The sequence below is a fragment of the Panthera pardus genome, unplaced genomic scaffold (assembly GCF_024362965.1).
Source record: "Panthera pardus isolate Hobbes unplaced genomic scaffold, ASM2436296v1 HiC_scaffold_16, whole genome shotgun sequence".
Taxonomy (NCBI): Eukaryota; Metazoa; Chordata; class Mammalia; order Carnivora; family Felidae; genus Panthera; species Panthera pardus.
The window spans coordinates 146,941,863-146,966,579 of NW_026526721.1; the positions used below are offsets into that span (position 1 = coordinate 146,941,863).

A 24,717-nucleotide genomic window follows, 5' to 3' on the forward strand; every position below is an offset into this window, starting at 1 on the left:
AAAAGAACAGCGACTTTCAACTCTAAAGAAGGGAAACAGCAACATTTAGAGTCTGTCTAGTGCTCTCCAGCACAGCATCCAAACTGTACCAGAGAGGTGGGCTTCTCTCCATGAGCAGTGTAAAATGTCCCTTGGAAACCTATCTGAGGGCTTCGGTGTCTTTTTTTTTTTAATGTTTATTTTTGAGAGAGAGAGCTCTAGCAGGGGAGGGTAGAGAGAGAGGATCTGAAACGGGCTTCTTGCTGGCAGCAGGGAGCCAGATGCAGGGCTTGAACTCATGAACCGTGAGATCATGACCTGAGCCGGAGTCGGACGCGTAACTGACTTGGCCACCCAGGTGGCACATATGTGTCTCCCTTCTTAAAAAGGGGCCTGCACTCTTGTCCCTGCAGCGTCCCCTTCTAATCGCTATCTGGAGTCCCTGACCACCTCAGATTGCATGGGTTGAACAACTGAGGAACTGTTGTTCAGATCAGCCTGTTAACCTGTTCCTGTTTCATTGTTCCAGGTGAGGAAATGACACCCTAATGCACATCGTGTACCTTTCCAGAGACTCTGCATGTCTTTCCACTTTATCCTGGTCTAACCTGTGAAGTCTATTAACGTCCTAGCTGCTGCTGAAGTCTGTCTCGAATTCCCTCACTTGCATATTCACTGCCACCATCTCGGTCTTGAATATGTCATCTTTTCTCACTGAGACTATTGTGACAGTCTCTGAGCTTGTCTGCTTCTGAGTGCACGCGCACGTGAACACACACACACACACACACACACACACACACACACCCCTTTCCCCTCCATGTGTCCATTCTCCTCGATCGGCCAGAGTGGTATCACAACCAAACTAACATGAGTTCCCTCCTTGGTGAGGCATAGAAGGAACCACACCTGGTGGAGTTGTGGCACAAAGGAAACTTTATCTGCAACAAATGAGATCAAGGGGAATAACTTCAAAGCCTTGACTCCCAAGCAAGGTGAAAGGGTTCCTTTTATTTAGGGTTAGGATGAATATTTAGATAGGGGAGCCTTGTCATCGTATGTAGAGGCGGGCATAAGGCCACGCGTGCGCCTTAAGGAAACATGCCTGTACATAAATGAGGTGAGGCTTGCCCTCTGACTTGGAGACTGGGTGGAGGTTTAGTATTACAGTGAGGTAAAGGTAACTGTTGGTCATTCCCTGGGTCACTCCATGGTCTATCTGCACAGGCGTGAGTGGAGGTTAAGTGCAAACCTGTCTGTGAGTGGTCCGGCCACTTCCTGTTGCTTGAGGAGTAGTTTCAATTTCTGTCATGGGATGTTATGCCCGTCCGGTCTTTTGCCTGAGTTAAAAGATAAGCTAGAAAGAAGAGCTTAAGGAAAAATGAGGGATAGAGGTTGATAAGTACAAGCAGGTGAGGCAGTAAAGGTCAGGTTCTGGGTCTATAGCTGGCGACAGTATAAAGAACTTACGCCTGGGCCCATATAATCTGACCCTTCCCAACCTAACATTTTGCACCAGTGTCCTAACTTTCTATACTTTCTTTACAGGTTCTAGAAGGCAGCAAAGCCCTTCCCTGCTCCGGACGAAAGTTCTGTGCCTAGAACTCTGTCTTCCCATCTGTCTCTCTCGCTAGCTCTTACTGGGTCTGGAGGGTATTCTTCAGCATGGCCTTCCCTGACACTTCCCATGCCTGCAACAAGGTCATATCTGTTATACACCCTTACTACAGCCTTCATTTTCCTTCACAGCATTTGTCACAATTAGAATTATGCAGATACTTCCCCCCACGAGGCTTTAAGTTATGTACAGCAGGGTGTGTTCAGTAATGTGTGCCTGACCCCGTCCTTGGGGCCTGATAGCAGGAAACCTGGCAAAGTTTAGGTGCTCTCAAGGGTTAAACAAGTGAGTGAAAACCATCTTCCCAGCTTTGTGATTAAAGTCTCTCTAGTATTTTGTTCCCTACACCTTGAACACAGCTAAAGCAGAAATGAAATAATTTGTCCTGAGTCACACAGCAATCCAGAACTTGCAGCCAGAGCCTGCCTGGGCTCCTGATGCTGTCTCCTGGGGATATGGTTTGGATCTAACTTCTTCATGGCTTAGGAATAAAGTCCTGGTCCCTGGAAGGTACTGGAATGCGAGATGCATACTTTGTTGCTGCTTCCCTTTGTTCAGGGCTAAAGACGCCTGCAGTTTGGATCGGTTTCTTTTCCCTTGATGAAACCTGCCTCTAGTCCATGGGTGACATTCATTTGGCTTTGGCTTTGGTCTTGTTCATCAGCAGTGGTGAAGATTTGGATGGCTGTTACCGGAATAAATGCACAACTTTTCTGTGTCTTCCTCTCTCTCTGCTCCTCCCCTGTTCATGCTCTGTCTCTCTCTGTCTCAAAAATAAATAAACGTTAAAAAAAAAGGGGCACCTGGGTGGCTTGGTCGGTTAAGCGTCTGACTTCGGCTCAGGTCATGATCTCACGGTCCACGAGTTCGAGCCCCACGTCGGGCTCTGTGCTGACAGCTCAGAGTCTGGAGCCTGTTTCAGATTCTGTGTCTCCCTCTCTCTCTGCTCCTCCCCTGTTCATGCTCTGTCTCTCTCTGTCTCAAAAATAAATAAACGTTAAAAAAAATTTTTTTTTAAATAAAAAAAAATAAATGCACAACTTACATTAAAACGCTGAATGCCGGCATCTGCCCTGGGCCCTTGCTTGTTCTTCTTTTCAGAAGCTCTCTCAGGCCACGTGTTACTTGCCCTCTGCAAGGAAGAGGGGGAGGGGCGTGAGGGAAAGTGGGGGGCAGGGGGAGGCAGACAATAGTGGCCGTGGGGTATCCTCAGAGATTCATCCCTTGAGAGCGGATCAGTCCCAGTAGACCTCAAGTACACCTGCAGTCTTGTTTTCTTGACAAGTATCGGCCTGTGAGCAGATTCCAGCCACAGATGTGTGTGGTTTGTCCCCTCATGGCGTTTTAAAAATCATCATGAGTGCTAACATTTAAAAATCAAGATTATCGGGGTACTTGGGTGGCTCAGTTGGTTGAGTGTCCGACTTTGTCTCGGGGCACGATCTCTCAGTTTGTGAGTTCGAGCCCCACGTCGGGCTTGCTGCTGTCAACCTGTCAGCACAGAGCCTGCTTTGGATCCTCTGTCCCCCTCTCTCTGCCCCTCCCCTGCTAGCACTCTCCCAGGAATAAATAAATATTTAAAAATCAAGATCGTCATGTACAAACTTGAGTTGCTGTGTTTTCTTGGAGGAAAAAAGAAAGATCTAAGAAAACTGGTGCACCACAGGGGTACCTGGCTGGCCCAATCAGTGGAGCGTGTGACTCTTGATCTTGGGGTCGTGAGTTCAAGCCCCACACTGCGGGGGGGGGGGGGGGGTAGAGTTTACTTTTTAAAAAATTGGCCCTCAAACCAATTTGACAATAAATTGTACCTCTGGCATTTATGGGCACCTGAGTTTGCAACCCGTTTTATATTTGTTAGTTGTGTGTGGAAATATGAATAAAAGCTGCAATGGACACTTGATATAATTTTTTTTCCCTCTGTCTCTGCTTCTTTCTTTATTTTCTCCTTGTGTCTCCCTTTTCTTTTCCACTGCCTCTACCGTTTTGCAGGTTCTGGGACTGCTGGTATGGACACTTATCGCCGGAACCGAGTACTTCCGGGTCCCTGCTTTTGGCTGGGTCATGTTTGTAGCCGTGTTTTACTGGGTCCTCACCGTCTTCTTCCTCATCATCTACATAACAATGACCTACACCAGGATCCCGCAGGTGCCCTGGACAACAGTGGTAAGGAGGCCTGGGGTGTTGTTATTGTCCATTGCCCGCTATGCAGGTTGGAACTTAGTCCTTCTTTCCTCAATTCAGTTGTCTCCCTGCCGGCAAAGCAGAGGGCAAAGCCAGGGAGAACCCAACACAGCAGATAATCTTTATGTTATTCTATTGTCTCTAGGGTGATTATACCTGAGTGTGAAACTGGGCATATGGGAAAGTCCAGGAATTTCTTCTTTTTTTTTTTTTTTTTTTATTTTTGTTGTTGCTGTTGTTGTTAATGTTTATTTTTGAGAGAAAGAGAGACAGTGTGAGTGGGGGAGGGGCAGAGAGAGAGGGAGACACAGAATCCGAAGCAGGCTCCAGGCTCCGAGCTGTCAGCACAGAGCCCAACGCGGGGCTCAAACCCACGAACCATGAGATCGTGACCTGAGCCGAAGTCGGACGCTTAATCCACTGAGCCATCCTAGAACCCCCAGGAGTTTCTTTTAGGCAAAATAGCGGACCAGTTCTCAGAAGACTGAACGAAGAGAAGTTCAGTTCTTTATTAGTTCCCTGGAAAACAGGTACGTCAGGGCCCCAGCCTTGGCAGATCTCACTTTCTTGCACACAGAGCTCTTTGATGTTGGGATGCATAGCGTGTACAGGATTAGAATTAAAAATGAAACTACTGTTAGAATAAATAGATGTCCTAACATTTGGAAGCAAGTGTGGTCAAGGGGGATTGGAGGCTTGTCCTGGCTCCAGGCACCATGCTGGGTGCAGGATAATCTAAGGGGAACATACAGTCTGGGGTGAAATAGATAAGAAAATATACCTTAGTGTGCACTGGCACCATAACAAAATACTACAGACTGGTAGCTTTAAATGACAGAAATTTATTTCTCACACTTCTAGAGGCTGGAAGTCTAAAACCAGGCATCAGTATAGTTTGATGAGGTTTTGGAGTAGTGGTGGTTCAGAGCTGACAGCCAAGAAAAAATTCTTGAGATGTCTTTCATGCAAAAAAGGGTGAATTTTATTAAAGCACGGGGACAGGACCCGTGGGCAGAAAGAGCTGCACTGGGGTTGTGAAGAGTGACCAGTTATATACTATGGAACTGGGGGAGGTAAAGACAAAAGGGAAGCCTCCCAAAGGACTTTCATATGCTAACGAGGACTCCAAAGATCTAGGAGGACTGCTATTTTCAAACTAAGGTTGTATTCCCTCTAGTAAGACACTGACATTAGGATGGTCGGGGGCTCCTGGAGAAATGTTACCCACTGTATTTGCCTCAAGTATTTGTCAATGGACTGCAGGTTGCAAAGAAATTTAATTTTATCTGCTATTTCCTTCTTGCCTTTGTTCCCCACAACTATGGAGGGGAGGGGTGATATTAGGGACTCCAGGAAACTGAGTTTGTAAGGTTTCTGGAGATTAGATTATTGATAAGATTGCCTTTTTCTTGTAATTTACATCCATCTTGTAAACTGATGGAGACTCAGTCTTGCAAGACTGTGATCTCGATCAGTTAACCATTTGTTTTTCCCTTTTCTTTGTTTTTGGGTAGACAGGAGAGCCTGAGGAATGTCACACATAGCCTACCTGGAGGGCGGGGGGTGTGCTAGCTTGTGCTTTGCCCTCCGCTTGCCTTATGGTCCCTCATCATAGCTGGTCTCTGGTGAGAGCTTTCTTTCATCTCTTCTTATAAGGGAGCCGATGCCATTAGGAGGATCCCACCTTCATGACGTCATCTAACCCTAATTACCTCTCAAAGGCCTCATCTCCAGATGGCATCACTCTGTCAATTAGGGCTTCAACATGTGAACGTTGGGGGACATAGGCATTCAGGCCATAACATTCTGCCCCTGGCTCCCCCAAATCTTGCCCTTCTAACATGCAAAATACATGCATTCCATCTCAACATCCCCCAAAGTCTTAACTCATTCCAGCATCAACTGAAATCTAAGATCCAGAGTTTCACCTATAAATATCATCTAAATCAGATATGCTGAGATTGGAGGTAGAATTCACCCTGAGGCAGAATTCCTCTCCAGCTGGGAGCCTGTGAAACCAGACAAGTTATGGGTCCCACTGGTGGGACAGGCACAAGATAGACAGTCCCTTCCAAAAAGGAGAAACAGGGAAGAAGGAAGGAGTGGCAGGTCCCCAGGCAAGCCCAAAACTTACAAGGCAAATTCCATTGGATCTTAAGGCTCCAGAATAAGCCTCTTTGGTTCAGTGCTCTGACCTCCAGGCCCACTGGGGTGGCATCGTCACCCCCATACCTCCACAGGGTGGGCCTGCTCCTGAGGCACCAGGTGGAGATGTCCTGGCTCACACCAGGGAAGCAGCCCAACTCATTGCAACTGAGGAGCAACCAGCCTGTCCCCTGGGCCCGAAGATCTCTGAATGGCCTTTGGATGATTCATTCTTTGTTCTTGAAGATAGGTGCATATTCACAGCCAAATAGCTCTATCATTCTATCCTATAGAATCCGAGAAATTTGACAGAGCTCCTTTATTTTGTCCCATCTCCACCCACTTTCATTCAGACTGGCAGTGTTTCACGGGTATAATCCCTTACCTGTTTCTGACTTCTGCCTGTACAAAATTAGATCTGTGGTTTGCACCCATGATCTCTTTATCAAATGGTTGTTCGGCCACACCTCTGGTGTTCTCTTCAGAGCAAGCTTTCTTATTTTTTACAATATGGATTAAGCCAAGGATTTTCCAGACCATCAAGTTCTGCTTCTTTTTTGCTTAACGGTTTCTTTTTTTTGTAAGTTTATTTATTTCGAGAGAGAGAGAGAGAGCAGGGGAGGGGCGCAGAGAGAGGGAGAGAGCGAATCCCAAGGAGGCTCTGTGCTGCCAGTGCAGAGCCCGATGTGGAGCTCGATTCCACAAACTGTGAGATCATGTACCTGAGCCTAAATCAAGAGTCGGACACTTAACCAAATGAGCCACCCAGGCACCCCAACAATTTCTTCATTAATTCATCTGTTTCCGTTTGCATTTTACTACAAACAGAAGGAACCAAGCCTTGCCTTTCACACTTTGTTTTAAAAATCTCCTCATTTAAATATCCAGTTAATCCAGTTTTGTTGCTTGTAAGCTCTATCTTCCATGAAACAATAGAACCCAGTTCAGCAAAATTCTTTCCCACTTTATGACAAGGATCGCCTTTCCTCCAGTTTCCAAAAACGTGTTCCCCACGTGTGCATTGAGATCTCTCCACAGTGGCCTTCAACATGCACACTTTTACTAAGATTCTGTTTGTGATTATTTATGTATTCCCTAAGAAGATGGCACCTTTCTCTCTAGCTCTTCTCTTTTCTTTCTGAGCCCTCACCAGAATCCCCTTCAACATCCGTATTTCTAGTATGCTCCTCAAAACTCCCCAGCCGTTACTCATTATCCAGTTCCAAAGCCACTTTTACATTTTTAGGTATTTGTTATAGCATCAGTTCCACTCCAGGCTCCAAATCTGTCTACCCCACTCTCGATACAAAGTCTGTATTAGAGTGCTCTAGAGAAGCATAGGCAATAGGGTGTGTGTGTGTGTGTGTGTGTGTGTGTGTGTGTGTGTGTGCGCGTGCACACCCACATGAAGAGATTTATTAGAAGGAATTGGTTCACATGATTATGGAAACTGGGAAGTCCCAAGATCTGCTGTCAGCCAGCTGGACCCCTGACACACTGATGGTGTGGTTCCGGTCCGAGCCGGAAGGCCTGAGGACCAGGGAACCTGATGTTTCTGTTCAAGCCCAAAGGCAGGAAAAAAGACTGATGTCCCAGCTCAAGGCGGTCAGGCAGGAGCAGTTCTCTCTTACTCAGCCTTCTTGTTCGATTCAGGTCTTCAACTGATTGGATGAGGCCCACCCACATTAGAGAGGACAGTCTGCTTTACTCAGGCTGTAGATTTGAATGTTAATATCATCCAGAAGCCCTCATAGATAGACCCCGGATAATGTTTGACCAAATATCTGTGCACCTGTGGCCCAGTCAGGTTAACACAGAAAATCAACCCATCATGGCACCCTATGACATATAGCAAAGTGAAGGTATGTACAAAGTGTGATGGAAACTACCACCTCAGCTTGGGACAGCTGGGAACTCTTGAGAGAGGAGGCAGCATTTAGTGTCATCTTGAAGACTGATCACACACATCCTGAGGGGAGCTCAGAGATAAAAGGTGAGGTCCCCTTTGCCTTTGGAGAATTTATAATCTTTTTGGGGAGTTGGACTGGCTGCACGATTTAAAAAAAAACAAAAAAAAACCCAAGTGGTACCACACGTATATGTGTACAAAACAGGGCTCGGAGCGATACTATCTTTTTGTTTGCTTATTTTCAACCAGTGGATCAAAAAACTATCCAGTTCCAAATAAGTGACTGATAAGCCAGATTTGAAGCATCGTGTGTAAGTGTGGCGTAGACTGAAATAAAGCTAGCAGGCTTTAGCGGCCTCACTGCTCAAGTGGATCTGGCCTGGTTCTTTCTGGGAGCTGCTTTCAGAGTTAGCTAAGTTAACCCCCCCACACGCACACACACACACATACACAAATAACAGGTCTCATTTGATTGCAAGGAACACATTGGCGGACTCTTAACAGTCTCCCCAAATACGAACGTGAGGATTTTCCGTTATGATTCTCGGAAACGTGGGGCAGGCTCTGAAAGTAACTCCAGCCGAGGTGCCTGTAGCTGCCTGGGGCAGCCCACGCAGCCTGGTTGGAACTGGCGTCCTGCCTCGCTGGTTGGGCACCGGGAAGAAAGACTCATCTGGATGTGGGGAATCACAAAAGGTAGAAAGCACCTCGAAGTGACAGCCACGTGGGAATACAGGGAGAGGGCATCATTCAAGTGACCTGGAGGAACGGGAGGAATGCCGTTTGGGAGGACGATGGGTCTTAGAGGATGTCTTGAGGAAAGTACTTGTGAACTTGGAGGAAGAGGACTTGGGAACTGTAACGGGAGGGGCGCCTGGGTGGCGCAGTCGGTTAAGCGTCCGACTTCAGCCAGGTCACGATCTCACGGTCCGTGGGTTCGAGCCCCGCGTCAGGCTCTGGGCTGATGGCTCGGAGCCTGGAGCCTGTTTCCGATTCTGTGTCTCCCTCTCTCTCTGCCCCTCCCCCGTTCATGCTCTGTCTCTCTCTGTCCCAAAAATAAATAGAAAAAAAAAAAAAAAAACGTTGGAAACTGTAACGGGAGAGCCAATGGTTAAGATGCAAGAATGAGCAGTACCTTTAATTCCCCTTCTGCTGAGTCTCAATTCCTAGGCATGTTTTCTGTAGGTTCTTTTTCTTTAAATTTATTTTCTAGAATTTATTTATTTTGAAAGAGAGAGAAAGAGAGAGAGAGAGAGCACATAAGCAGAGGGGAGAATCCCAGGCAGGCTCAACACGGTCAGTGCAGAGACTGACGTGGGGCTCGAACTCACAAACCTTGAGATCATGACCTGAGCCGAAGTCGGATGCTTAATTGACTGAGCCACCCGGGCGCCCCTAGGCCAGATATGTTTAGAATCAGGATTTCCACCCCCTCAAATTTTAGAAAGATAAATAATCTGGTGCATTTACTGCGTAAGATCCTGAGTCTGGGGGCGGCACTGTAATCAGACATGTTAGCATTTCTGCATGAACACGTGCATTTTCCTGCAAAGAGGGGTAATAAAGACTGCATTGCCCCCATGTCAGTACAAGTCAGCTTTTGCTGCCAGATGACTTTTGGATTTACTTTTGGTTCTCAGAGCATTTGGGGAATCTGAGATTGCCAAGAAGGGATGAGCAGACCAGGCTTTCATCCACTGGGAACTTGGCTGGGAGACCAGCCCATGGGACATGACAAAAACCAGTCTCCTAGTTTTGCCTGTAGCTCTTTGCTTGATAAGGCATGAGCTTTGCATTGGAATTGACTCAATTGTAGGCATGTTTTCTGGGCCATATGAGTCACCCAGAGAGGCTGGGATGTGCTTTGTGACAAATCTGATTTGAGCTAAAACTTCAAAGCAATACCGTTTGTCCTCCTTGGGGCACTAAGCACCAGGACCTGCACAAATGCATTTTCTGAGGATTCATCCTCCACAGCTCATCCCCGTCGGCCTCGTTGCAAGCACTCTGAGCAGTACAGGGCAGCGGGCACAGCTTCCTTTTATAGGCAGTAGCGGCCACCATTCATGAAGCACCTACTGTGTGCCAGAGGTCAGGCTGGGTCCTTCATAGATGACATCATTTCACCTCACACTAACTGCAAACACGGAGTGGATGATTTCCATTTTGCAGGTGAAGAAATAGACACCGAAAGGGTTTTGATAGCCAGGGAATGGGAAGCAGGTCCCCTGCTGCCAACCACAGCCGTCAACCCTGGAATCTCCTTGGTGGCCAGGGTTCACAAATGCCCTGGTCCTAGCCTTTGGGAAATCGCTGGAGCTGAGAGGACCTTCCTCCTCTCCACTGTGAAGGGATGAGGAGTTCTCTCTCCGCAGTTAGGTTTGGTCAGTCGTGGACACCAGTGCTACACGGTGGAGGGCCAACAAGGAGGCCAGCTATTTGAGAGTTTTTATCTGTGTGCCTTTATTTGGGGGGGGGGGGGGGAGGACATTCTGTACCAAAGAGGGATCAAATTTCAGAAAAGAAGAGCCTCCCTCCACCTTCTCCCAAAACGGAGTAGTTGGGAAACTTTGGTAAGACACTGTATTTGTTCTGGGTTCCCTGCGGCCCGGGGATGCTTTGAGAACTGGCATTTGAGTTGGTGGGGGGCAGGGGGGGTGCTCTAGGGTCTTTTCAGCCTGAGCAGTCTCAGACTCGGGTCCTGCTTCTCTAGAGCAGTGCGACCTTGTGTTTCGATGAAGCTCAGTGATATTCCAGAGGCTACCGAAGCTGTGTGTTACCATCCACCACTTCTGTAGCCACACAGATCTCTGTTCTTTAACCTCTATAGCAATCTCAGATCCTGGGGCACCTGGGTGGCTCAGTCGTTTGAGTGTCTGACTTTGACTCAGGTCATGATCTCGCGGTCCATGAGTTTGAGCCCCACGTCGAGCTCTGTGCTGACAGTTTGGAGCCTGCAGCCTGCTTTGGATTCTGTCTTCCTCTCTTTCTGCTTCTCCCCTGCTCACCCTCTGTCTCTCTCTCAAAGTAATAAATAAACATAAAGAAAGGAAGGAAGGAAGGAAGGAAGGAAGGAAGGAAGGAAGGAAGGAAAAGAAAAAAACAATCTCAGATCCTGATTTCTTTGCCCTTCTTTTTTCTTTCCTCTCTCCACCTGTTTTCACTAGTTTCCCACTCCAGGCATCCCCCATACATATTTAATTTGGGAGTCCTAGAAAGATGGTGTGGGGGGAGGCGGGCAGGAGGAGTTTCCACACTGAGGTAGCAGGAATGGAGGCTGTGATTACCCAGCAGGGGGGAAGAAAGCCCTTCCCTGCTTCTCTCCAAGGGAAAGAGAGCCTTGGAAAAATGGATTGGGCCACACTTACTAAGGGACGGGGACACATATCCTCAGGGAGTCTTGTCACCACTCCGTCTCCGGCCCTTCACCCACCCAGCAGTGGGGACAAGGCCCAGGGCCACTGTCAGGGCAGTCCTGACCAGGCTGGCCTCTGCGAATGCTGTCTCTGTCATCTCTCCCCTTGTGTGGGGACTGGACATGCATGGGCACCCCCAAATACTTGTTTAAAGACATTCGTCACAGTAGCCATTTGTGACCCTGGGAAAACTAGGAACGTGAAATGCCCATCGATAGGGGAAAGTTAGATTCTAAGGTATTTGTGTTATGACAACAAATGAGGTCATCTGTTTGGACAGGCATGCAAAATTGCCCTTGGTATCTTTTTCAGTGAAGAAAAAAAAAACAACACCTCTAAGTTTACATAACTCTATGACTCCTTTTGTATAAAATTGGGTGTTTGTTTATATCCTAAAGGAAAAAGCTGAGGTGAAAAAAATAGACTGACTTTTTACTCCAGATTCTTCTATCCACACTGGATTTTGTTTGGTTACCATGAATATGCATTACTTTTAAATTTTTTTCTTAAGCATGTAAATGTTTCGAATGTAAGGCGTGACTAGTTTATTAAATAAAAATAAACTTAACCACTACCTGTGGAAAGGCCACAAAGTGAAAACTAAGGTCCCCCACTCCTCAGAGGTAATTACCTTTAGCTGTTTCAGTATTAAAAATATGTGGGGCGCCTGGGTGGCGCAGTCGGTTAAGCGTCCGACTTCAGCCAGGTCACGATCTCGCGGCCCGTGAGTTCGAGCCCCGCGTCAGGCTCTGGGCTGATGGCTCGGAGCCTGGAGCCTGTTTCCGATTCTGTGTCTCCCTCTCTCTCTGCCCCTCCCCCGTTCATGCTCTGTCTCTCTCTGTCCCAAAAATAAATAAAAAAAAAAAAAAAAAAAAAAAACGTTGAAAAAAAAAAATATGTATGAAGAGTCCTTTATTTGGCAGATAGCAAATGTATAAAACTCTGGAGGTAATGTGTAATTGAAAAAAAAAAACTTGGGGGAGGTGCCTAGGCAGCTCAGTCAGTTGAGCATCCGACTTTGGCTCAGGGCATGATCTCACGGTTTATGGGTTCGAGCCCTGCATCGGGCTCTGTGCTGACCGTGCAGAGCCTGCTTGGGATTCTCTCTCTCCCTCTCTCTGCCCCTCCTCCATTTGTGTTCTCTCTCTCTCTCTCTAAATTAATTAATTATAAAAACTTTTTGTAATGCACAAATGTGTTTCTGGACCCAGAAAAACCCCACAACCAGCAAACATAATGAGTCATCCAGGGAAATCACGTCTTCTTGGGGACACATTTCTATGCAGATGAGCACCAGGGGATACCCTGAATCCTGGACTACCCTTATCAATAAAGGTTAATCTCGTTAACCCAGCATAATATAAGTGTGGAGGAGGCAACAGGGATACACAACCCACCTCAGAATGCTAGGACCTGCATCTGGAAAATTCTACATGCCTTTCTTTCCCTAAGAAGAAAAAGATATTGCTTCCTCCCCTTGCCCCTATTTGTTCCTGTCTCTCTGAATTCCTGAGGGAGAGCTGTTAGACCACAGAGGATCTATTCCTTGAGAGCCACCTTCTTCCTACCTGTATAAAGCTTTGGTTTCTGCATCAGTTTTGCCCCACCCCACCCCCTCCTCTCACCCTTGTTCAGATAGGATCAGGTTTCGCACATTTCACATTTCGTATGATTTCCTAGAGTTTAAATATAGCTGAAAACCAAATACCTGCTTGGATTTACATATCTGTCTTCTCTAAGAATAGGAAAAAATAAGGTGAAGCCAAGGGAAAGATTAGTTCCCAAAGGGCTCTATTAACATGTATAATCTTCTTTTTAGTTTGAAGAACTTGTTGCTAGGGTTGAGGAGTTCACCTAAATGTCCCGCCCTGCTTAGAGCAGAGAAATGGATCAGCTCGCCTGCTTTGGGAAAGGCTGTCTCCCAGCTCTGGGTCAGGGACAGGTGCTGAAGGGCTGTACCTGCTGGGGCCATGGGCCAGGCAGATCTTGCTGGGGCCCCCAGCTACCTGCCTTCCTCAGCCAGTAGGTCACCATGGCTGAAATCTGGGTGAAGCAAGGATTAAGAGCAAATTGAGAGAGAGAGAAGTGGCTGAAGGGATGAGCAGGCAGCCCGAGTATCTTGGGGGACAGGTGAGGGGTGTCTGGTTGTATTGTATATAAGCTGGTGTTAAGCCCTCTCCTCCTAGAGGCCCTGAAGAGCTGCTTCGGGGGTGGGGGGCACCTGGGTAGCTCAGTCGGTTGAACATCTGACTCTTGATTTTGGCTCAGGTCATGGTCTCATGGTTCATGAGATTGAGCCCTGTATCGGGATCTGACAGCAAGGAGCCTGCTTGGGATTCTCTCTCTCTCCCTCTCTCTCTCTCTCTCTCTCTCCCTCTCTCCCTCTCTCCCTCTCTCCCTCTCTCCCTCTCTCCCTCTCTCCCTCTCTCCCTCTCCCTCTCTCCCTCTCTCCCTCTCCCTCTCTCCCTCTCTCCCTCTCTCCCTCTCCCTCTCCCTCTCCCTCTCCCTCTCCTCTCCCTCTATTTCTGCCTCTCCCCTGATTGCACACGCTTGTGTATTCTCTCTCTCTCTCTGTCCCCTTCAATAAAAAATAAACTTAAAAAAAAAAAAAAAGCCCTTCCCAAGCGTCCAGATGCACCCTTTCCACACCCGGCATGCGGTCCTGGCCACTTCTCAGGTCCAGAGGTGCCCAGACCTTCCACACTCCCTGACCACCCCACCCCTCTGTCTCTCCCAGGGTCTATGCTTTAATGGCAGTGCCTTCGTCTTATACCTCTCGGCCGCTGTGGTGGATGCCTCTTCTGTCTCCCCGGAGAGGGACAGCCACAACTTCAACAGCTGGGCAGCCTCATCGGTGAGTGAGCCCTTTCAACACCACCACCCCCCCCCCCCCCCCCCCACCAAACCTCCATGGTCAGGATCACGGTCTCCTCCTCCCACTGGGGCTGGAGATCCAGCAGGAGGCCCAAATTATCTGCAGGAGGGGGAAAGCACCACCCACAGTTGTGACACACTGGCCATTAGCTTGTGGTTTGAAAGCATTGAAAATTAGTGGGGCCTCCCGACGGCCTGAGGTGCACAGAGGCTAAAAAGACCCAGCTTGAGTGAAAGCCAGATAGTTTGGAACAGAATAAGTATTTGAGGGAGGAAAGCTATTTGTGGCCGTCTAAGAATAATTCTACTGACTACAGTTCAAGTGGGGAGACAGTTGCAAAACAATGAGCACACTATGATTCTTTTTTTTTTTTTTTTTTTTTTTGAGAAGTGGAGATGTTTGTTTATGCACTGGGAATGCGGAGGAAAGTACACAGTAACAGAGGTTCCTTCCAGAGACTGTGGCTGGGTGACGAGGGGAGCGGCCTGAGGGGCTTCTGCTTTGTGATATATATATATACACACACACACACGCTTCTGTATGGTTTGCATTTCTAAGCCATCGTGTGTATTGTTGCTCTGGTTGTAAAAACTAAATCTAGAAGTTTCTCTGAGATTGGCCTTAAAATATTCCATCCCCCAAAGAAGCCATTGGCAGGGGAGTGGGGGGCAGTTAGACAGGAATGCCAAAATGATAGTGTGAAGGCTGACTGATGATAATATAGCCATTCATTATATTCTTGTATTTATATTTGAAAATCTCTACTCAAACGTAGAGAGTGTGGTGTGCATGACATTAAAAATCACAAGCTTTGGGGCACCTGGGTGGCTCAGTCAGTTCAGTGTCCGACTCTTGGTGTCGGCTCAGGTCATGATCTCATGGTTTCGTGAGTTCAAGCCCCGCATCCAGCTCTGCACCGGCAGCGCAGAGCCTGCTTGGCATTCTCTGTCTCCTCCTTCTGCCCCTCCCCCACCAGCACTGTCTCTGTCTCTCTCAAACTAGATAAATAAACTTAAAAAAAAAAATCACACGCCGTAGCAGCACATGGCTCAAGCTATCCTACAGCAAGAATCCACCGGAACTGGGCAGTAGCTGCCCCTGCAGAGGGGCCTGCATTTTCCCTGCTCCCCATTCGTACCACGTGGGTTCATCGCTTCCTCCTACAAACTCGACTCCTTTATTTAACTGATCGTATGACAGTCTGAGGTTAAGCCCTGGTCTAAAATTGCCTGTACTAAATTAGGAATTGATGTGCTTTTCTCGGATGCCACCCCACCATAGTCAACCCAAAGTGAACAGCCTGTGGTTATTTGAGCAGAACTACAAGCTTTCCAGATATGTTTCAAAACAAAAAAAACAACCAAAAAAAAAAAAAAAAAAAAACCAAACAACCAGCATAGCCAGAGATCATTTCAGAAGGAAGGTAATTGAACCAATAAAGCAGTTTTAGATGAGGAAGCCTGGAGTTAAGGGATGCTGTGAGTGCCTGATTCAATGGAGGCGAAATGATAACTTTTGCTAATTAGAATGTGCCCTAAGCCCTCTTTCTATTATGCTTTGTTTCCTGTAGTTCTTCGCCTTTCTGGTCACCATCTGCTATGCTGGGAACACATATTTCAGTTTTATAGCTTGGAGATCCAGGACCATACAGTGATTGGCCATTTTGAGAATTAAAAGGGAGGGAGAAAACACGAAGAATCTCCTTGTAAAAACGAAAACAAAAAACCCGACAAACTGTAGGTATGATGTATATTTCCAGAGAATTGTATTTGACTAATGTTTTTATATACCTAGTTAAATTTGCTCGTGGCAGTTTGTTACAATTAAACTGGATACTTATCTGCAGCTTGCTGTAGCTTGTAACAAACTCTTCAATATCTTGCAATATCTTGCGGATGTCTTCACAGACCTTATTTTCTTAGACAATGTATAAATAGATAAATTGCTAATATCAAGACTGTGTCAAGTTTATCAACCTAACTTTTCAAATGCCAGAGTCTTTTCTGATTAAATGTTTCAAAATCCCCGGGTAAGGTGTCTGATTTGAGAAAGGAGACCTGTTACCACAGCCTGAGCTGGGGTGCTGTGGATGCATCTTCGCCCTCACGGACTGTCCAGTTGCAACATTGCCCAGAGACCCTTGTCCACAGCCACTGGACCAGGGTGGCAGGAGAGACCCATCTCCCCAAGCCCGGGGATCGTCAGTGGCCATGATTCTCATCTGCTAACCAGAGGGCCCAGAAAAAGCACCTAGTGAAACTCTGGCCTTGCAGTTCGTTAAGATGCTCACCCTACGTGGTGCTGCTGAGTGCACGGACTGATGTGCTTGCTGGTGGCATTTTTTCCTGACACGTATTAGAATTAGTGCATAACCATGAAAATAAGTACTTGCGTGTCCCTTAAGATACTCACTGACCGCAGGGACTCACGTACCCTACGTTGTGGAAAATACCTGACCAAAAGTTCTCCAGAACGACTACTTTGTGGCATCGTTGTTAGCTGTCTTCAGAGGGTGGAAAGAACCCCAGGCAGCAAGGCAGATGCGTGTTTAGAGGAAGTGTGTTCAGTTAGGATGGTTCTTGCTGGTAAGGCAGTGTGCCGTGGGTGATTTTTCAACACGAGCTTCTTTTGAAAAACAAAAAACCACAGAAGCGTTAATATGGTTGATGACAGTGAGCCGCGTTAGCTTGCGCACTCTGCGGACGTGACCCCCGGGGCCTCACTCTTCTGCTGTTGTTTAGCAGTACTGTTTGTTTCTGTTGTGAGTCGTCTGCTTATTTGGTCCGTCCTCCTGTTTACCTGTAAGTTCTGATCCAAGTTCTGTTTGCCTCTGTAGAGGAGAGGTGAGATTTCTTCAGTGTCCAACACCCACCACCGACCTTTGAAAGGAACAATGAAGAATGTTCCCGGGTTCTGGATCCAAAGAGCTAGTGGGGAGACGGGGACCGAGAATGAGGGGAGTGTAGGGGACAGGTGTGTGGGAGTGGGTGAGGGTTGGGGGTACCAGAGGCCACTCTGAGTCCGCCATCCAGCGAGCTGTGACAGTCGGATTTTAGCAACACAGACCCACAGGTGATCAGCGCTCAATCCTTGGGGTGCTGCATTCCTGGTCACCCGCAGGACAGCCTCCGACTCGCTGATTTTGCAAGAAAAGCTGAAATCACTAGTCAGAATGTGTTCCTCTCTGTCTCACACTCACAGAGGCATATTCATCCTCTGTGTACTGGGTGTTTTAAGTACTTGGTATTGCAACCAAAGCTCGACAAAAGGCAGAAAAACTAGAACTTCCAGATGCGTGTTTCAGGGAACTTCTGGAAACAGCCATCAAGAAAGAAGCCTGGGAGCGCCTGGGTGGTTCAGTCTGGTTAAGTGTCAGACTCTTGATCTCGGCTCAGTTCGTGAGTTCGAGTCCCACATCGGGCTCTGTGCTGACAGGATGGTTGCAGGGAGCCTGCTTGGGATTCTTGTGCCTTCTGTCTGCCCCTCCCCCCCCCCAAAATAAATAAATACACTTTTTAAAAAAGAAAGAAAGAAGTCTGTTTTATGTCCTCACCACCCACTGTGGTGTGTGTGTGTGTGTGTGTGTGTGTGTGTGTGTGTGTGTGTGTGTGAGATCTCTATCTATAATCATGGCCCCATTTATAGGAAGCAGCTTCTGGGGTGAAGAGTTCCATAACCCACTTTGGAAATATTCTCCGTAAAGACTACAGCTATAGGTCTTTCTTGAGCCAGCAGCCCCAATGAGATCTATTTCTAGAGAACAGTACTCATTTGTTTCCAGGCAGGAGTGCTTGTTGTCTTTATTTGTGGCTTTTCAGGAGCTTGACCCTTTGTGTCATCCTGAGAGTTTGCCCAAAAACAAACACAAAGCAAAACCAAGTATCTGTTTTTTTAACTGAAAGGAAATTCTTATTTCCTCTTTTGAATGCTGACTTTGTTCATGCACTTTTTAGTGCGGGTTTTGGGACAATACAATGATTCTCTGCTGTTCAGATGAAGCTATAAGTTTTTGAACGGCTTCCATTTTTCTCTTAAGAAAGAAAAGCCACATGCGATATAGCAAACATCATAAAAAGAATAGGTTTCTGAGGTTTGAAAAATATTATTACAAGGACAGGATACAGAGTGCTTAAACTATTCTCTGGCATAGGTGGCCACCAACCGCCCTCCCAAAAGCATCACGTCCTCTTTGATGGAGCTGGGTGGGTTTTGAGTTTGATGCATTTACCCACTTACGGCAAATCAGTGACATGCTTTAGGCAACCAGTCTCTCTCCATTGCAGTGTCCCAACTCATAGCCCCCAAGATACGTAGCCAACATTTGAGAACTACAAGAAAACCCAGAGACAAGAAGGTTCAATACCGTTTATTTTGATACATTTAAAAGTTGCTGCTTTCTTAGAAAAATCCCCCCAGGGTATCAGCACACAAAAGAGTTTAAATACATAAATACATAAAGTTATCTCTGCACAGAGCACAGATATTTGAAAGTACTAACTGAAGGGGCTCCTGGGTGGCTCAGTAGGTTGAGTGTCTGACTTCAGCTCAGGTCATGATCTCGTGGCCCGGGAGTTTGAGCCCCACATCGTGCTCTGTGCTGACAGATTCTGTGTCTCCCTCTCTCTCTGCCCCTCCCCGCCTTCTCTCCCTCAAAAATAAATACGCATTAGATTTTCTTTAAATACTCACTGAAGCTACAGCCTTGGGTAGAAAATCAATTAAGAGTTTGTATTTCTGTCCCCTAGACAATTATTATTTTAATTGAAAAGATGGATTTTTCACAGAAAAAAAAAAAAGTTGGGCATGTAAAGCCAGGGGCACAGGAGCAAACACATACCGTGTAAGATGACAAGTTAAGAAGCATTTGTTAACTTGGCCTTGCGTAGAAGTTCTGACCACGGGCTTCTGCCAAATGTGACTTGTAAGCAGATGGCAGTGAAGGAAGGTGACAGCTATGTCCATGGTGTTGAGAGCAACGAGGAAGATTGGAGTGAGTATGGTTACAAGTTAGGGGGTAGGTGAACTTAGGTGTTCCATCTAGAAGGTGTTTGAGGGAGAGTAAGGAAGGTGAGTGGCAAGAAAGTTGTTGGCCAGGGAGACATTGCATTTGGAACGTATGTGTTGGGAAAACTTGTGTGTCCATGGCAGACGGTTTTTTTTTTCCTAGAATATTCAGAATAATTCTAAGTCCAGGCTGCAGTGGACCTTGTGGCTGCCTGGCCCACACCTCTGGTTATCTGTCCTAGTTCTCCTCCTCTTGTTATCTGTCCCTCCTCTTGTTATCTGTCTTAGTTTTTATTCAGTAACCACCCACCCACTCATGCCCCAGCTTCCTGGGGGGAAGGGGGCTTTGCCTAAGCTGCTTCCACCCCCTGGCCACACCGATTGATTGGTTCAGGGATAGGCATGTGCCCCAGGGCTTGGCTGTTGTCAGAGTTCTGAGGAAGTAAGTAGGCGGGGAAATTGTTGGTAAATATCTTGTGACCACAAGGGGGAGCCAGTCATAGGACGAAGGTGATGGAAGGAAGAGCAAAGAGATGGAAAGAAACTTCCTGGTTACATCGTTGAGTCACTGAATCCTCTCAGCCCTGAATGCTGTCAAACTCTGGGCTTTGCAATGACATGAGCAATGACACTCACTTTGCCTAAACTAATTCCTATTACTTGGAACGGCACATATCCTAACCAATGCACAGGACATCCTGGAACGTGGCTTTCGAGCAAAGGCATAACACCTTGGTTCTGCTTTACTTTCTAATAGTCACCGCAAGGCCCTAAGTAGATGGTAATAGTGCTGCTGTAAGTCCACGTTAGTTCCAGTGCTTTTGAGCAACAGAAGGGTAGAAAAAGAAAGATTTGAGAGTCCACATGAGAGAGTGACTCAAGCCTTCCTGAAGCTATCGTTGAAGGATGGTGATAACATGAGGGTGCCTGCGTGGCTCAGTCGGCTGAGTGTCCAACCTCAGCTCAGGTCATGATCTCACAGTTTGTGAGTTCAAGCCACACGTCGGGCTCTGTGCTGACAGCTCCAGCCTGGAGCCTGCTTCCGATTCTGCGTCTACCTCTCTCTCTCCCCTTACCTTGATTGTGCTGTCTCTCAAAAATAAATGTAAGACATTTAAAAAATTGTTAAAAAAAAAAAAAAAAAAAGATGGTGATAACATGGAAAAGTCTTAGAAAGAGAAACAGCAGGGGGATGGGGACTCACAGAAATTTTCATGACCTGGCTTGGTCATGACCTTGCAGTAGGAAGGCTGCGTGTGAATGAAGTGTGAACAGCCTGGCCTCTGATCATTTTAACTTATAATGAGAACTCTACCTTTTGTCTGAAAGACAGTAGTCATCCATGAGAAATGGCTTCCCTCTTTGGAAGTAAGTTGGCCATTAGTACCGAAGAACACTGAGCTTCTGAGAGTGAGGATTAGGCCTCAACTCTTGACAGGAACAAGGTACATACTTTTCCAGTTAAAACCACAATGAGATGCTACATCACACCCTTCAGAAAGGCCCAATTTAAAAAGACTGATGGTACCAGGTGTTGACAAGGTCTCGGAGAATCTGGACTTCTCATTCATCGCTGGTGGGACTGTAAAATGGTACAATTATTTATAAAGTTAAACATACACATGTGATATGACCCAGCAATTCCATTCTTCGATATCTACCCAAGAGAAACATGTCCACAAAAAGACTTTTATGCAAGAATATGCACAGCTGGCTGCATTCATAATTGGCCCAAACTGGAAACAACCCACATGACTGTCAAACAGTGAATAAACAAACTATGGTATATTCTCACGATGGAATGCTACTCAGCAGTGAAAAGGAGCAAACTCTGGACACATGCAGCAATGTAGATGAGTCACTGAAATATTACACTGAATGAAAGAAGCCAGACCAAAAAACATATGTATAATGTTTGATTCTATCTATATATGAAATTCAAAAAAAAAAAAAAAAAAGCAAAACAAATCTATCGCGATAGGAGGCCAATCAGCAGTTGCCTGGGGTTAGAGGTGGAAGAGATTAGCTAGAAAGGGACACGGGGAAATGTTCTGAGGTGACAGGAACAGTGTGTGTCTTGATTATGGTGGGGGCTGCATGCGCATATGCATTTGCCAAAATCCACAAACTATTTACTGAAGATGGTGTGTTTTATTTTATGTGACGTATACCTGGAGAATGCTGGTTTTAAAAGAAAAACACTGTGGGGCATTTTGAAATGTCCTTGTGGCTCCTGTCCCCTCTGCCCTGCTGTCTCATGATTCACTACCACCCGTCTCCCACCTGGTCTGTGGTCTGTTGCAGAGGCGGGCATTTTCATGTCCATCTTCCCTCTGGAGCTCAGCACAGTGTGCGGAACATAGTATGTGTTCAACAAATGTCTGCGGCGGTGAAGGTGCTGGGAAGTTAATGCCGGGTCCCAGGAGACCTTGAAGGAGTAGCTGGTTTAGAAGACAAGCCGAGGGAAACCAACAGAAGGCAGTTCTGAACGTGGGCCGTGACAGTAGTGCCGTGAGAATTCGAGACTGTTGAAGAAATGTCAGAAAGCGCTTAATAAATGAGAGCTGCCAAGCGATTACTGAGCTAGGTACCTGGGAAAACACGCAACTAGCTGATTAGTTTCTGGAAAGCACAAATGAGTAATTGCCTAACAACTTCTAACCACTTAATGGTAACAGTGTTGGGTTGAACCGTATGAAATTGCCAATATTTGACTCTTTGGCCTACAAAAATGTCATATGAGTCAACCTACGATTTTATACTTGACAAAGCACTTTCACACATGGCGTCAGTTGGTCCTCAAAAGAGCTTTGCCTTAGCAGGCGTCAAGAGCTCCATTTATCTGATAAGGACAGTTGAGGCTTCATTAAGTATCAGCAGTTTGCCCAAGTTTACACCATGAGTAATTGGAATAGCTTGGGCAGATATGCAGGTTTTCTTACCCCTGGTCTGCAGCCCCTCTAGCCTAGCCGACTGGAAACATCTGTAACGTGAGGAAAAGAAGCAGGTGGAAACGTTACAGGCTGTGGGGATAAAGCGGTACAACATTTTCGGAAATCTGTTTGGCAATATATATGAAGAGCTTAAAAATATTCCCTTGGATTTGGGGTTGCTTCGGTTAGGAGCCTGAGGTCACGCACGAAGATATTAATCCCAGTCTTATGTATAATAGGAAAAAAAAAAAGAAAGTTCAGGGCGCCTGGGCTGGCTCACTCAGTAGAATATGCAACTCTTGATTACAGGGCTGTGAGTTTGAGCCCCTCATTATGGCATAGAGTTTAATTTAAAAAAAAATTTTTTTTAATTACACACACACACACACACACACACACACACACTGCATCAACCTAAAACCCTAACAGAAGGAGAATGGTTAAATAAATAAGTCCATCTAATGAGCCTTTAGAAATGAATTCACTCCAACCCACCCCCTCCCAAGTTTATTCCAAATCAGAGTGGGTTAGCACTGCCATTAATGATTTAACTTTGTATTTTTAACACATTTCTCAAGCTGTGCTGAACTGTGGTTGCTAAATTGGTTATTAAATTGAAGATCAGTTGTTAAAGTGCTGTCTTTCTAAGAATACATAATAGAGAAAAATAAATTGTGTATGAACACACAAATCAATGTTCCCACGGAAAACTGTGTGAGGAATTCTTATTAGAACACATTTAGAGTCTAACTTGGGGTTGACAAAAGGCAGAGCAAACTAAATTGTAAAGAGTGGTGGGATCATGGGGTGATTTTTATTGTCTTTGTTGGTTTGAATTTCCCCTAATTTTCTATAATGAGCAGGAAATACATTCATCATCAGGAAATAACAAATATTTTTAAATCAGAGACAAGAGAAGGCAGTGGTTTCAGCAGGCTGGAAAAACCAGGATCCTCGTAACTAGTGGGAAAATGAACCTCTTCAAGGCCCCCTTATGAAGGCAGACAAATGACCAGGGCAATTGCATGAAAACTATGCAGGGAACTATACCCATTATGTTTGTCTCCTTTTGAAGGGAAGCGTAGTCATCTTTGGCCATCATTTCTCTCGTTTATGAAAGATTCCATGGATAAAGTAGGAGAAAGAGACTCTCCCCTTTCTTGCTCCCCCTCCTCCCTACCCCTCCTCTCCCCTGTATTCTCTTGGTAACTTCATAGAAAGAATACTGATTCTGGTAGAAAACATTGGCATAAAAACAAATCGTTCCTTATATTTGTACGTTGCTTTATTACCTAAGCCAGGTGGTACCTGACCTCTTCACAAAGAGAAGCACTGAGGTTCAGAACCTCGCCTGTGGGCAGACCAGCAGCCAGAGTCCCCTCTCATTCCAAAGGTCAAGCAGACAAAACCAGGACCTTTATGCAGACCCTCCACTGCCTAAGGGGATGGGGTGTCTTCTCCTGGTCCCACCCCTCCTAAATGCACAGCCCTAAGGCATGGGTGAGCCACTCTTGAGCAAGTTATAGCCCCTGGGGAGTATTCATATAGCAGATTGTCTACAGGAAGCCTGCAGGCTACGTGAGACCTGGCAAACCCACCGGGATGAGAGAAAAGTGTCTAAGGCCAGGATTCACTGCCTAATTCACTAGATGTCACCATGCTCACATTGGCCCACAGCAAACCTTCTCTCCTTGCCGTTCGTATTGGGGCAAACATGAGTGGCAATCAGTCTGCTCAGTGACAATCCACCGTATGGTGGTTTTTCCAGAAACACACTGGGCAGGAGGAGGAACTAATAAGGAGCCACCTGTGCAATTCAGTGTCAAATTCTCAACTGCAGGCTGGAACCGAGGACAAAATGGCTTGAGTGGGCCAGCAAGTGCTAGCAATGTTTCTTGTCCCTCAGTTATGCACAGACCTCTCTTTGGGTATCTGAAGGACGTGGGACAAGGCATATAAACTGGATGAGGGGGGCGCCTGGGTGGCTCAGTCGGTTAAGCGTCCGACTTCACCTCAGGTCACGATCTCACGGTCCGTGAGTTCGAGCCCCGCGTCGGGCTCTGGGCTGACGGCTCAGAGCCTGGAGCCTGCTTCCGATTCTGTGTCTCTCTCTCTCTCTGCCCCTCCCCCTTTCATGCTCTGTCTCTCTCTCTCTCTGTCTCAAAAATAAATAAACATTAAAAAAAATTTTTTTTTAAATTTAAACTGGATGAGGGTTATGAACCAAGAGGGCAAATATGAACCAAGGGCAGCCCCAAGGTTTTTTGGGTTTTTTTTTTGTTTGGGTTGTTTTGTTGTCTTTCTCTAGGTCCTGGCTTAAAATGCTGTTTGCACCTGTTTGCCAGTGCCCTAACCTGCCAGGCCCAACCACCTTTCATGCCAGCCTATTTCACATCGCACTACCTCATCCCAAATGCCCAAACAGGCATGATATCATTTAGTCTAGCCCCACAGAAGCCCTGGGAGGAAAGCAGCATCACCTTCCACTTTGCAGATCTGGAGATGCTTGCTCAGAGTGGTTCCGAGGCACCTGGTCTCCAAGACGCATCTTCTAACTCTGAATCCAGTGCTCTTTCCACACTACTCTTTTCTTGATCCCCTAAATATGTCTTCTCTCACTTTTCCCCCATTTTCAAACAGACGGTTTTTTGTGT

General features: G+C 46.4%; 1 protein-coding gene across 1 annotated transcript in view; it reads left to right on the top strand.

The window, feature by feature from the left end:
• Positions 1-16,152, top strand: part of CMTM8 (CKLF like MARVEL transmembrane domain containing 8) — a 108,719-nt gene extending 92,567 nt beyond the window's left edge. The window contains exons 2-4 of the mRNA XM_019422846.2: positions 3,590-3,763; positions 13,989-14,105; positions 15,697-16,152. Coding sequence (XP_019278391.1) covers positions 3,590-3,763; positions 13,989-14,105; positions 15,697-15,780 — 375 coding nt within the window. The 3' untranslated portion in view covers positions 15,781-16,152. The remainder of the gene's footprint in view (positions 1-3,589; positions 3,764-13,988; positions 14,106-15,696) is intronic.
• The last annotated feature ends 8,565 nt before the right edge of the window (positions 16,153-24,717 follow it).